The sequence below is a fragment of the Anticarsia gemmatalis genome, chromosome 4 (genome assembly GCF_050436995.1).
Source record: "Anticarsia gemmatalis isolate Benzon Research Colony breed Stoneville strain chromosome 4, ilAntGemm2 primary, whole genome shotgun sequence".
Taxonomy (NCBI): Eukaryota; Metazoa; Arthropoda; class Insecta; order Lepidoptera; family Erebidae; genus Anticarsia; species Anticarsia gemmatalis.
In genome coordinates this window covers 2,692,108-2,705,758 of record NC_134748.1, presented here as the reverse complement: position 1 = coordinate 2,705,758, position 13,651 = coordinate 2,692,108, and the positions used below count along the sequence as shown (strand labels likewise).

Genomic DNA, 13,651 nt, shown 5'->3' with positions numbered 1-13,651 from the left:
ACTTTCTTTCACGTACCCTATACTTAGGTAGTACAAATCTAGATACTTAGAATAAATCTACTTACACATGTAAAAATGACTAGTAGCGCCAGTTGGCCGATGGCTCTTTCATATTGTATCATAGTCTCAACTAGAATGTTCTTACAACCCCAGGGCCATATTGAGCACTCTTCACTGTTTGGCTGGCTGCAGCAACTGACCGGCAGCTCGACAGACACTATTTCCTCACTTACAACCTTCGAAAATACTTTTGTAAACATCTGTTTCGGGAATACCACATCTATGTAATCCGTATAATTTGAACTGCCGCAGCACCTTAGCTAAAACATGGTGAAATATTGCAGAAGATACCGTTAAATAACAAGCAGTGTAACAGCGTCCAACAATTTATAACATCTTCGAAATGGCTGGGCACTTAAAGTGATATTATAATTAATCCTATCAAATATGATGCCTTTTCATCCGCCAGCTAGCTGGTGCCCATGCAGCAGTCCACTCGCCGACAGCTAGCAGACGCCCAGCTACCTAACCAAACCTACCGATCGCGCTTTTCGCCACAGACACAGTTCGCGATCGGTTTCTATCACGTAAATACCCACATGCAGGAAACAAAGATCAAACTAAAACACCCATATCCATATTCACGATCATGCGTCACTAATCATTTATTGATATGTATGAGATTTCCGTCTTGCGTAACACGTAATTTACAGATAGTAGATATAGTAATTATAAGTTGGTTCTTCTTCAAAAAGAATTTAACTCAGTCCCTACCAAACTACAAGCGTAATAATAAATTTAACCCATTAATGTCCCACTGATGGGCAAGGGTCTCCTCCCGTAATGAGGGAGGGGTTAGGCCTTGAGTCCATCACGCAAACAAAGTGCTGGTTTGGGACTATGCATACCTTTAAGAACTGTTTCCTTCACCTTTGGAACAAAATTGACAATTATTTCTAATGCACACTCCGTATTGCTGTGTTGCCTTGTTCGAACCATCGACAACATAACATTTTAAGACCACTTGGCTATCACAAAAATGGTCAAAAAACACCTAACTGACCTCAATAAAGTTATAGTTTTAGTATCTGATTGTACGCCTAATAATCCTTTCAACTGGTCCTTGTGTGAACGTAGTAACAGTAAAACCGGCTCAATTATATACAAACGTTCTACAAATTGACTGCAGCAGGAAAATAATACTAATAAATGTTTTTTAAAATTTATTATATAAAAAACAGTTACTGTAAGAACTTTGTAGTTCTTGTGTCACGGAGACAATATTTTATTACTCTTATATCTAACAATTAGGTGATTAAACATGCCGTTATGATTAAGTTATATAAGTAGTACCTACATAGCTACATACTAGGGATCTTATGTTTACACGAAAATTCGATTTCGGATATAATAATGACAGTAGTTATATAGAAATTCATTCGATTATCCGTTACTTTTGAATGAATACGGATGAAAGATTTCGAAATGATACTGTCCATTCGCGTGCGTCGGTTCGGCCGGAAAAACCAAAGAACCGGGCGTAACATGCTTCACTTAGCCTCATTCTATCCGCATGTTTTACGTTACTATTACGGATATCTGATAATTTTGTTTACGAAGCTCCATAAAATCCCTGCTACATACTAAATATCATTTAAGCAGCATCAGCTTGACGCTCATCATTGTTATTAGCATGTAGTTCATTCTTATGCCTTTCCTCTCGTGCAACAATCAGTTGCTCAGTGATCTGCCACTCCGCCAGAGTCTGCTCACTCTTCGTCTTACGGATGCAACAGCCATGGACCAGTGCGAAAACTATGGCTAAAGACTGAAAAAAAAAACAAAATGTATCCGATATAAGCACTGATAAATGCATTTGTCTTATCTAAGTTTCAAGATTGATGAAGTACTACACTGTATACGGGACTAATTCCCCAAAATAAGAATCGTCGGAATAAACAATCCGTGTACCTGCAAAATTTCAACAAAATCCCTACAGTAGTTGATGCGTGGAAGACTAACAAATAAACAACAACAGTTGGGCATTTCTAATAGAAATTAGATTATAAAATAACTTACGTGGAAGCACAGCATGATTATTGCAAGAACACCGATAATAGCGATGTTTCGGTACAGCATGTCGGATAGCTTGTACCTACAACCATAGGTGTACACATCGTAGCAGAGCTGCGGGCCAGGAGTGGCACAGCAACTGGCTGGCACGGTGAAGTTCGTGTCACTGTTGCTGCCGTAGTAGTAGTCTGATTTAACGACAGTCACGGTGTCCATATCGCTTGGAAGGTCGATATTTCTGTAATCTGTGTAACCAGTGTTTCCGCAGCAATGGGCCTGTTTAAAAAAGTTAAAAAATATTTTTGGATATTCATCACATTCTAAGCAGAGCTTGTTTCTGGTAACCAGATTACAGGTAAACATATGCATATATATGTTACTGTAAAAGCCCAAACTGTGGTAAATCCTAAGATTTTCCGGTAAAACCTAAGATTTACCAACTCTCAATGGTAAAAGTCCGAACAATTCTTTTATTTCGAACTTTTACCACTATTCACTTGATAAATCTTAAGATCTCATAATCACACGTTAAAAGTTGATAAAGTCATATCATAACGTGTTATAAAGAAGGAATTTTGGGCAAACCGACATGGGTAGGTTAGGTTGAAGGCTGAAGTTAGCCTCCGTGGCTATTTTTGTTTAAACCACCTATATAGTGTGTTCATCAGATATTTGGCTACCATAGAACAAGCTCTATTTAGTTTGCAATCAAATAACCGTGTGTGAGTTGTTGTCGTTTTGATGTTGGATAAAGTTTCCAATATGGAATCGTTAGATTTTTTCTATTTGATAATAAATATAATATTTGGTACTTACCGTACTTTGTAAGCTATCAACAGCAACTTGAACTTCGTGTTTATGCAAATTGCCGAGAGGAATGGCAAAGTTCGTCCACAGTGAGGTGGGGTCAAATGTAACCGCCAAACATATTGCCACTATTTTGACCAGAAGCAATACAATCAATATGAATGCGTACTGAAACAATAACGTTTATTAATTTCAATGTATTCGTTTTTACGATTCAGAATCAATGAATGGTTTTATTAACGTCGCATTAATAATATTGCACTATGTCGCGAATTGCACAATACTATTTACATTTAGATTCTTATGTTTTTTAATATTAATGATATTTTCGATTCAATGTGACGTTTAATTTGATCACGCAATAGGATTTTGCAAAAAAAATGCGCTATATTAGGTGTAGGGGCCGGCTACGTATAATGAATTTTGTAGCAAAGTTGTAGGTATATCCGTTTCATTTCAATGGAAAGCATCAACAGGCTGCATGGAATTTATCGCATTTGCGTAAACTTACGTCATATAGACCGACAACTTAGTACAGAGCTTTAGCGTGCACGATTTATCGCGATTATAATTACCGATTCTGGGTATTTTCAGAAAAAAGACGCTTCTTGGATCTTGCCAATCTGATTCATAGGCGGATCTCCGATATTCGAGAAATCCGCATTTTGTATACCTTGGCCAGCTTGACACAGCTAGTTTAAAAAGCTCTCTGCTGATTGGACTATTAGTAGGATAACATAGTATAAATAGTTGTTTTACCGAGTTGACCATGCAGGTGCTGTTCCGGTAAGTGCCGAGGAGTCCGAACGCGGAGACAGCGAGCACAGACACGCCGAGAGCGACACCTAGTGCCGAAGGAGTGAGGTATCCCACCAATCCTGAACGATTCAGGAAGTGAGGATAGCTGTTGAACTGCCAATATGCGATGCTGGAGTACACCGTCATTATAAAGGCTAGTATCTGGAAATTAAGGACAATGTTATAACTTTGTTACCTATATAAATTTCAAAATGTTTTTTTTTTAAACTATGACTGCCCACTGCTGGGCAAGGGTATCCTCCCGAACGACAGAGAGGTAGGCCTTGAGTCCACCACACTGGCCAAGTACGGATTTGGGACTTTGCATGCCCTCAAGTAATGTATTAAACATTTCTTAGGGATGCAAGATTTTATTACGATGTTTTCCTTAACCGTTAGAGTAAGTGATACTTATTTCTAATACAGTTGCACCATAACAAATAGAAATACAAATGGGTGCCACTGGATTAATTTGAGTAATTTTTATTTGGTTCGGAATGAGTTTTTTAACTTAGTAAAATAAACGTCGATCCTAGCAATTGTTGTCCCAAACAAATAGTATTTCAAAAACTGGCACAGTAGCAGAAGACTAAAAATGCAATGCAAGGAAAATATTTAAAGTGGGACATATTTGCATATTTATAGTCGGACATCTTTTATAATTTCTATTCTCGCGGAACACACAATCTGCAAGCGGGGAAATCCCATCGAATGCGAGACGTAAACAGCTACGTCATGACACCACCTACAATTAAGACGCCAAAGGCCAACTAACAATACAAATCTACAATACCTACTCGCTATGTTACAATTAGACGAATCATTTCAAAGAATTCAAACCTACAAAATCTACAACTTGATGTTTGGTATCTGTTTTTTCCTTCTCAATTAGTCTAAATTCTATTCAAAGCCCGAGTTTCAAAAACAACCCGTCATCATCAGGTGAAATCGCTATTTTTGATACTAACTCAGTCAGTTCATATTCATATGTAACCTACTTATAGCTAAACATGTGCATGAGCATGTGCAAAACCGAAATTAGGCATGGGTGTGAACTTTCTGCACAAAATAAACAAACAAAACACGGTCTAGATTTAATCGGCAAAAGAAAACATAGTTATTTTTGCATTTAAATACATGTAAACACACGAGATTTGTAGATGTTTCAAATTGTAACGTGGCTATATTTTCGTCTATCTACGCATTAGCTTTTTTTCATAGGAAGGTATACAGTAAAACATCACTCAAACTACGTCAATCAACCCAATTAACCGTAACAAAGAACAATACAGAATTGACTCATATTAAAATTTGTAAACACATGGACTTATTTTATGTTTATGATAGAAAAAACACTATAATTTTATCTCAATATTGAAATGCAATATCCTTTTTGCAGATATAATGATAAGTTCATTAAGTACCTCCCGATTATAATATTAATATATTGTTTTAAAGAAACAAAAAGTACTTACCATCAAAATAGCCGTGATGACCAACATTAAGCCTCTGCTGCAATTCATGTTGCACATTCCCTTCGATTTTTCGAAGGCGTAATTAAAACTACTTTTAAGATTATCCACGACAGGACTCGACATGTTGGTATCGTAGCAAACACAGACGCCGATTGATGCCAGCCGGCTCCGTTCAACGGTAAAATAAACAGATTAGATATAGGACTTACGTCATCAGATTGCTATTCATTCATGTACTTAACGCAATACATACAGTTTTTATGCGAACGAAACATCGCTTTGCTGCAAATAACATGTAAATTTCCTCTATGTAAAGTAAAATAACGTCGAATTTAATTTAATTTAAGTTTGAATTGTTTATGGATGTCGCTTATAATCTGTGGTAGTACAGCCGGCTAAAAAAGTGTTTTGTTTCGTCGAATTGACATTGGTCATTATCAGAATGTCATTGCAATGGAATTTTAACCTTAATACTTTGTATTAACTTGTAATTTAGTTCATTGATAGATCGTAGTACATTTTCGCTCCACTGTATAATGAACGTAGTCACGTGCTGCATAATGTGTTTATAACAACAAGCGTATTAAAACCGATGGTGTAGGCAAGGTAATGCATAGAAAGCGTTATTTTCTTGTAAAAGACTATGGCCACGTATCAAAGAGTACCGCTCCACCATACTCACGCGCACTATGTAGGGCCCCTAGAAAACCCATAGAAATCTTGTAAGTAATATTGCGCAATATATAATAGCGCTTTTTTATATGAGTTTTGACACTGTTGAATAGATAAACTATCGCTAAATTTACTCAGAAACCGAGGGTTAATAGCGCAACCTTATTGCACTTATTGAACGCTTTGTATTTAGACCGTTTAAATATTGCACAACATGAACTCAAAATGGTCAATAATAAGACATGCTTGTAAGTGAAATTGTGCAATATCATTAATCGTTTATCTATGATCGGCCCAACTGTCTATATACATATTGTGTTGTGTTTCTATGTATGTTGTTACTAGTCTATTGCTATAGAAATATAATAGGTAGGTATGTATATTGATTAGCATCAGCATAACTGCGCAATTTCCTCAAGAACTTACGTTTCAAAGTCGGCAAAACTTTACGCTAGGCAATGAGGAGTCAATCAGGTATAAGTTGGTACCTCCCACGCACGTGGTTGCAAGTCTGAGCTCGAGGCAACACACCAATTACTTTTAGAAGTTATGTTCCTTAGGCCTGTTCTTGAAAGCATGCAAAGTTCACAACCCGCACTTGGACAATGTGGTGGACTCAGGCCTAACCGCACCCTCATTACGGTAGGAGACCCTTGCCCGGCAGTGAGACATTAATGGGTTAAATTAATTTTCAATGAGGAATGACCATTCTCTTACTTGGTTCTATGAATGCACTTGAACGTCAAGCGAATGTCTCCCGAATTGACAAAGGCTCCTCAAGTACCTCTGTCAGAACTTGCTAATGAATTAACCCTTTTTAACTCATCTTTATTCACAAAACTTAATGCACCAGACCAGAACTTTTATTGTCATATTGGTTCCAATTAAGTCTAGTGCAGTGATCATCTTTGACGGCTAATTGCTTGTTCTTTATATACTAACCCTCTTATTACTCTTATATAAACACACTATAAACCTATTTTAGTTAAAAAACTACTAAAATATGGTTTCTCTTTTTCATTTTGCTAAGGAGTGAAAGAAACAAAACTCTTTATAAGACTTTCATAACTTCATATTTTTATGAATTAGTTGGAATATGTGTAATGCTCCGATACTCATCCGATTCATCTTGCTTCGATAATTAGGTAGGTAGTATACGTTTTAGGGGACACTTGTCTAATCTCCGGGCTACTACTAATATTATAAAAACGGATACTATAAAATCATATACTCTTCTTCCTACTCATAATGGAAACCGAGACCTCGTCATATCCACATTAGAAGCAGTTAATATTTTATATACAAAAATAGATTTAATTAAGCATAAAAACACAATAAATAAACAATAGTCTTATCTTTATGGTGATCGCATATCTACTGCGCAAATGCACTGTCACTGACAGATAAAAAACATCGTTTACTCATAAGTCCAGTAATACGTTCATTCCATTTCATCCCTACTAATCGTATGTGTGTCTTCCTGGCCGATATTTGGCTACGGCGGCCAGTTTAATTGAAACCAGCCAGCAACTATGCACATTTTGTTCATAGAGTCCAAGTGTGTGCACAATACACAGGTACAATTTTTATTTCGTTACTCTCATAGCCCGGTGGGACTGCTGAACCGACACGGATATCGACGATCGACACAATCTCAACTTCCTGACTCCGGGTAATCTCTGAGATTTTGTTAACAGATAAACTCAGAAAAGACTATTCGGCCCGACCCAGGATTTGAACCCGTGACCTTTTGCGCGACAGTCGCTTAAACTACCGACAGCGCCACAGAGGCAATCAACTACTAATATTACAAATACGTACGAATAACAATATCTGCTGTCTGTACATATCTTCTCTCTATGCCTAAAACACTGAATCGATTTTGATGTAAGTTTGTACAAAAATAGTTTGAAGTCAAAACTGTTACCTAGCATCGAAATTGTGACGAAACTTTTACGATTTACGAAAAGTAGACCTATTGACTAGGTTTGAGGAGGTCGGGCCACCAATAAAGTACCGTAAACCTAACAACCCCGTATAAAGACCAATTTACAGTGGAATACTTAAGTCCCTATAGTATTAAATTGAAAACGTTCATCCTCTACTATCTATTAGATCTTTTTGAAAACCAATATTAAATGGATACACAGTCTCCCAACCCACATCTGACCAGCGTAGTGCAATCTAGGCCTAATCCCACCCTCATTCCCGGAGGAGGCCCTTGCTTGGTGATAAAGTAATGTTGTTTGTTATTGCCAAAATGCTATCTAAGAAATATGTAATATTATGTCCTGAATTATACTGATCTATACTAATATTATAAAGCTGAAGAGTTTGTTTGTTTATTTGTTTGTTTGTTTGAACGCGCTAATCTCAGGAACTACTGGTCCGATTTGAAAAATTCTTTCAGTGTTAGATAGCCTATTTATCGAGGAAGGCTATAGGCTATATAACATCACGCTACGGTCATTAGGAGCGGAGTAGCAACGAAAAATGTTACGAAAACGGGGAAAATTTTGACCCATTCTCTTCAGTGACGCAAGCGAAGTTGCGCGGGTCAGCTAGTAAGAATAATATACTTTTCATGTACATACTTGTTTGAACTGATAGTGATGACGAGACCTTACAATGAAATATTAATCTCTATCATTCTTTATCAAGTCGGTATGTTGTTGTTCTATCACCTCGCAATATTTGCCAGATAAATTATCAGATGCACTTTATAACGTTACTAGCTGACCCGCGCAACTTCGCTTGCGTCACATAAGAAAGAATGGGTCAAAATTTTCCCCGTTTTTGTAACATTTTTCACCTGTACTCTGCTCCTATTGTTAGTTGCGTGATGATATATAGCCTATAACCTTCCTCGATAAATGGACTATCTAACACTGAAAGAATTTTACAAATCGGACCAGTAGTTCCTGAGATTAGCGCGTTCAAACAAACAAACAAACAAACAAACTCTTCAGCTTTATAATATTAGTATAGATTTGACTCTACTCTACTTACGTTATTTACCCCTACTGTGCATTTTTATTGTAAAACCCGAATTCAGTAAATTTCTACATTTGATATAAGGTGCCAGGTGGATAACCCAAATAAGGCCTATATCCTAATGAGGCCTATTTGGAAAAAGCGTAAAAGAACGGTTGAATTGAATACGTTTTTTTTTTTAATTTCGAAAAGAAAATCTTAAAATTGTCAGGTGGATGACCCAAATAAGGCCTATGCTCATTTCTTCCATCTCTCGGTTTCGAATGGCCGCCAATGAATGAAGAGTGTGCGAATACATTAACTAACGCACGAGACGCACTTCTAACATCCGATAATCTTTATAAACCGACTTAAAAAAAGACAAGTTAGATTCAATGCAACCGTTCTTTTAAGCTTTACCACAGAAACTCGGTATATTAGAAAAATCTAACAAATCTTGTATTAAAAGTTAAGCTGATAGATTATTTACGCGGAGGCATAATAACAATATTATATAAAAAAAACCCTTCTTCAACTGTTTATTTTTTATTTAAATTCTTAAATATTAATAAACACATGTACGGAAATCAATATGTCCTTTGTTGGCCTGTCCATTGCTTTTCTTATCAGGCATGAAAGTTGGACGAACATAATATTTCTCTCTAAGACGGTCGCCCACTACGCTGCTCAATATCTGAAACGTAATAAAAACACCTGCATTATTAATCCTTCTATTATAAATACGAAAATTTGAGGAGCTCGTGACTTAGTTAACAACAGTCGCCCGGATCGATCTCTCAGGTTAAGCTACGCTTGCCGAGGTTATTCTTTAGCACCTCCGTGTTTCGAAAGGCACGTTAACAGTAGTCAGAAGCTGGAAGGTCTGCCAACCAGTCTTACCGAAGAGTATCGTGTTATAACCTAGGTAACCGGGTTGTGGAGGTCAGATAGGAGGCAGTCGCTCCATGTAAAATACTGGTATTCAGCTGCATCTGGTGAGACTGGAAGCCGACTCCAACATAATTTGGAAGAAAGGCTAGGCTCAAATGATAGTGTGTATGGATACATATTTGTTAGTCTTTCACGAAAAAGTACTGAACGGATTTTAGTGAAATTTGGTACGTTGGTAATCTGGATTAACACATCGGATACTTTTTACCCCGGGAACTCTTGTCACACGGGCAGAAAATAGTTAATTAATAACCAGTTTAAGTATATTCTACATTCCGCAACAAAGGGTTTGAATAGCCTCATGCATACCAAACTGTCCATCTTGGTCATCTTGTCATCCCGTATCAGCGATCCCATGACCTGTGCTCGCGTTATCCTCGATCCCATGATGTGCGATCCCGTGATCCACGATCCAGATTAGTAGATTATCGCTAGGACTTTGTGTCGGCAAGTCTTCATCAGCCGCTCCTGAATGCGATCAGGTCATGTGTGATCGGTATGCTTTGAATCGTTTCGTGTAAGACTTACTTTTACGTACCTTAGGTATACGTCAAATCCACTTAAAATAAATCTACTTACACATGTAAAAATTACTAGTAACGCCAGTTGGCCGATGGCTGTTTCATATTGTATCATAGTATCAGCTAGAATGTTCTTACAACCCCAGGGCCATATTGAGCACTCTTCACTGTTTGGCTGGCTGCAGCAACTGACCGGCAGCTCGACAGACACTATTTCCCCACTTACAACCTTCGAAAATACTTTTGTAAACATCTGGTTCGGGAATTCCACATCTATGTAATCCGTATAATTTGAACTGCCACAGCACCTTAGCTAAAACATGGTGAAATATTGCAGGAGATACCGGGAAATACCAGAGTAATAGCGTCCAACAATTTACACTCACATCTTCGAAATGGCTGGACACTTAAAGTGATATTATAATAATTAATTCTATCAAAAATGATTTTGCCTTTTCATCCGACAGCTAGCTGGTGCCCATGCAGCAGTCCACTCGTCGACTGATACCGATCGCGCTTTTCGCCACAGACATAGTTCGTGATCGGTTTCCATTGAAGCAACTAGTATTTTTTACAATGTACCAATTCACAACCCGCGATATAGCAATTGTTGCTACTGCAATAATTGAGGATGAAGAGAGAAGTGCAAGAAAGAACAGCCGAAGCAGTCGCCGCGGCGACTACTAGCAGTCAGCGCGCCGACAGCCCGTTTACAACGCGTGATCAGCAAGGCGTCAACTACCGAGTAGTCCGATGGCGGAAAGCTTGCTGACACCGAGCTGTCTGCTAACTTATGTTGTCCATATAAACTACCGCAAGGCCACGACTAACAGCCCTTATTTGAATGACATTTTATTAGACGGGTGGTAGCAGAGTCGTGTAAGTGAGCTTACTCCTTACGGCCTCGGAGAGCACGTACAGCCGTCGGTCCTGCGCCGGTCGCCTGGTCGTGTCAGTTATTAGTGCCACCGGGCTTTGAAAGTGAGGGTATACATTGTGTCTGTGTTTTGTGCACACACTTGGACACTATAAAACGTCCCGCGCAGATGGCTAGTTTCAATAAAATCTAGTGCAGTGGCCAAATCGGTTCGGAGGAACATTTTAAACTAATTTTATCAAATACTTACCGTACTCTGAATATAATCAACGCGTTCCTGTAATATGATATCGGTCTTGATATTCGCTAAATTGATGTGAATGTTTTGCTCCAATGAATTAACGTTTCTAGTATAAGCTATCGGACATACGATCACACTCATAAAGGCGGGCATGAGTAAAAGGGATATACTCTGAAAACAAATGAAAATTTGATAAGTATGACGCCGGCTCCACACGTTGGCCCTAATATAGGCCCCAACGCTATTCGTCCAACATGTGGTACTAGAAAATGGCATTGGTCCCAACGTCGCCGCGTCGGGGCGAGCGTTGGTAGTTGGCCGGCTCGTGCCAATGCTCGCGATCTGACGGGACAGAACTAGTTTATTAGCCAACGTGTGTACGCCTCACCGAGTTTGCAGCCCAACGTTGGTACGAGCGTTGGGACCAACATGTGGAGCGAGCTAAGTAGTTATGACGTATGAGTGTTATGACTATCTAACCCGGTAGGTGCGTCGTAGCATGATGCTCGTACGCATAGATTAAGCTGCACTATTTTAGTGTCAGTGTAGGATTTATATTGTGGCATATTGGCATTGGACATTCATCGGCCCAGACGATCGGCCCCCGATAGTTGACTGTTGAAAAGATGCATCTAATAAGAGGGTAGAAACTGAGAAAAATATATTTTATCATTTCATCATTTATTAAAAGGGCATACAAAAGCGCTTTATTTCGCTAAGCTAAAACTTTGACAAAATATGTACAAATGATGGGCAGCCTTTTGTGCCTTAAATTGTGATTAAAATGCTAGGCGCGGTGAGTAGAAACTAATATACTTACAGTAGTCAAGGTAAATTCATCTTTCACCGCAGCACCTCTGATTCCTATGATAGAACCAAGTAGTAACAGAACTCCTACAACTATGCTTAAACACGCTGAGTTCGCATCCGATGTAATAGGATCATTTACAAAGATTGCGTATTTTCGGTAATACTGATCGGCGTTGTAACCTAACCGTATGGCATACGAAGCAATCACCTGAAACACGAAACGAAACGTTCTAATAAGTATGAAATTCAACAAATGCCGGGGACAAGAGGTGCAACAAGTTGCGGAACATGTTCCTCAACAACTACGTCGAACTTGCCGAAGTAAGTGTCGCGGAACATCGTGTCAGGCCACACTAGTCAGGGTATATTATGTTACGGTAAATGTAAGCAGCAAAATTATAGATAACTAGCTGACCCGCGCAACTTCCCTTGCGTCACATAAGAGAGAATCAAGATTTTCCCCGTTTTTGTAACATTTTCTACTGGTACTCTGCTCCTATTTGGTCGAAGCGTGATGATATAGCCTATAACCTTCCTCGATAATTGGACTATCTAACACTGAAAGAATTTTTCAAATCGGACCAGTAGTTCCTGAGATTAGCGCGTTCAAACAAACAAACAAACTCTTCAGCTTTATAATATTAGTATAGATAGTATAGATAATATCATACTTCATAATCAATACAACGCACATGGTAAATGCACTTCCATACTTACAAGCAGCGGAGACTTAATATTTTCACTATATGTTACGAGGTCTCGGATTCGATTAGCGGGTCGTGCATAGTGCTATTAAATTTTCCTAACTGCCTTTACAAAATTGTCAATTAAGTAGTCCGTAGATTGGTAACTTTCTCGGAATATTCAACGGCCTCCTATAACATGGGATCAAGAATATCAAAAGAGTCCTATAAGTTAGGACAAAATAGATCAATTACCCAACAATTACCCCCGGTTACTGAGTACATTTAGCGGTAGTTTATCTATTCAATAGCGTTTTTTTATATGACTTTTAACGCTATTGAACAGATAACTGAGTCAAAGACGTAAGTACACAACTGCATTCACCTCCGAGTATTAGGTATATGCGTGACGTTATATATATACTTACAAGAGTTAATGTCATTAACATAACATAAATACACCGATTGTTAATTGTACTTTTCTTTATATCGTATTTCGTGTTGTTTTCCTTAGCACTCATTTTTGTCAAAAACTACGACTTATCGGCTCCTATCTCAAATACTTAATGTTGCGATTATTTCGTATAACATTGGTTATATAACGAGGGTGATGATAAGATAGATATAGATTAGGTACTAGATATCCGGGGGTGCCCCCGAAACTAACCAAATAAGTATGACAGGTTTTTGGTTAAAAATAAAAATTTTATCTTAAAGATCAGATAATGCCGTAATGGCTGTTTCCTATTACGAGTATCCGGAACAGGCTA

At 38.2% G+C, this 13,651-nt stretch overlaps 2 protein-coding genes across 4 annotated transcripts; both read right to left on the bottom strand.

Moving 5' to 3' along the window:
* Positions 1-1,210: 1,210 nt before the first annotated feature.
* LOC142972218 (23 kDa integral membrane protein-like) lies at positions 1,211-5,330 on the bottom strand. The gene is made up of 5 exons (XM_076113113.1): positions 5,154-5,330; positions 3,640-3,840; positions 2,890-3,048; positions 2,080-2,349; positions 1,211-1,828 (listed from the first exon to the last, which is right to left on the bottom strand). Exons 1-5 carry the CDS (start codon positions 5,274-5,276, stop codon positions 1,655-1,657), a joined length of 927 nt encoding a protein of 308 aa, XP_075969228.1. The 5' UTR covers positions 5,277-5,330; the 3' UTR covers positions 1,211-1,654.
* Positions 5,331-9,331: 4,001 nt separating this feature from the next.
* Positions 9,332-13,435, bottom strand: LOC142972219 (uncharacterized). 3 transcript variants are annotated; one of them, XR_012959445.1, is made up of 6 exons: positions 13,310-13,435; positions 12,209-12,406; positions 11,398-11,559; positions 10,329-10,583; positions 10,059-10,217; positions 9,332-9,492 (listed from the first exon to the last, which is right to left on the bottom strand). XR_012959445.1 is itself a non-coding variant. In XM_076113114.1 (5 exons), exons 1-5 carry the CDS (start codon positions 13,400-13,402, stop codon positions 9,364-9,366), a joined length of 837 nt encoding a protein of 278 aa, XP_075969229.1. In that variant the 5' UTR covers positions 13,403-13,435; the 3' UTR covers positions 9,332-9,363. The 3 variants fall into 3 exon arrangements, 2 of the variants coding, with proteins under 2 accessions (XP_075969229.1, XP_075969230.1); XM_076113114.1 differs by lacking the exon at positions 10,059-10,217; XM_076113115.1 differs by lacking the exons at positions 10,059-10,217; positions 11,398-11,559.
* Between the last annotated feature and the right edge of the window lie 216 nt (positions 13,436-13,651).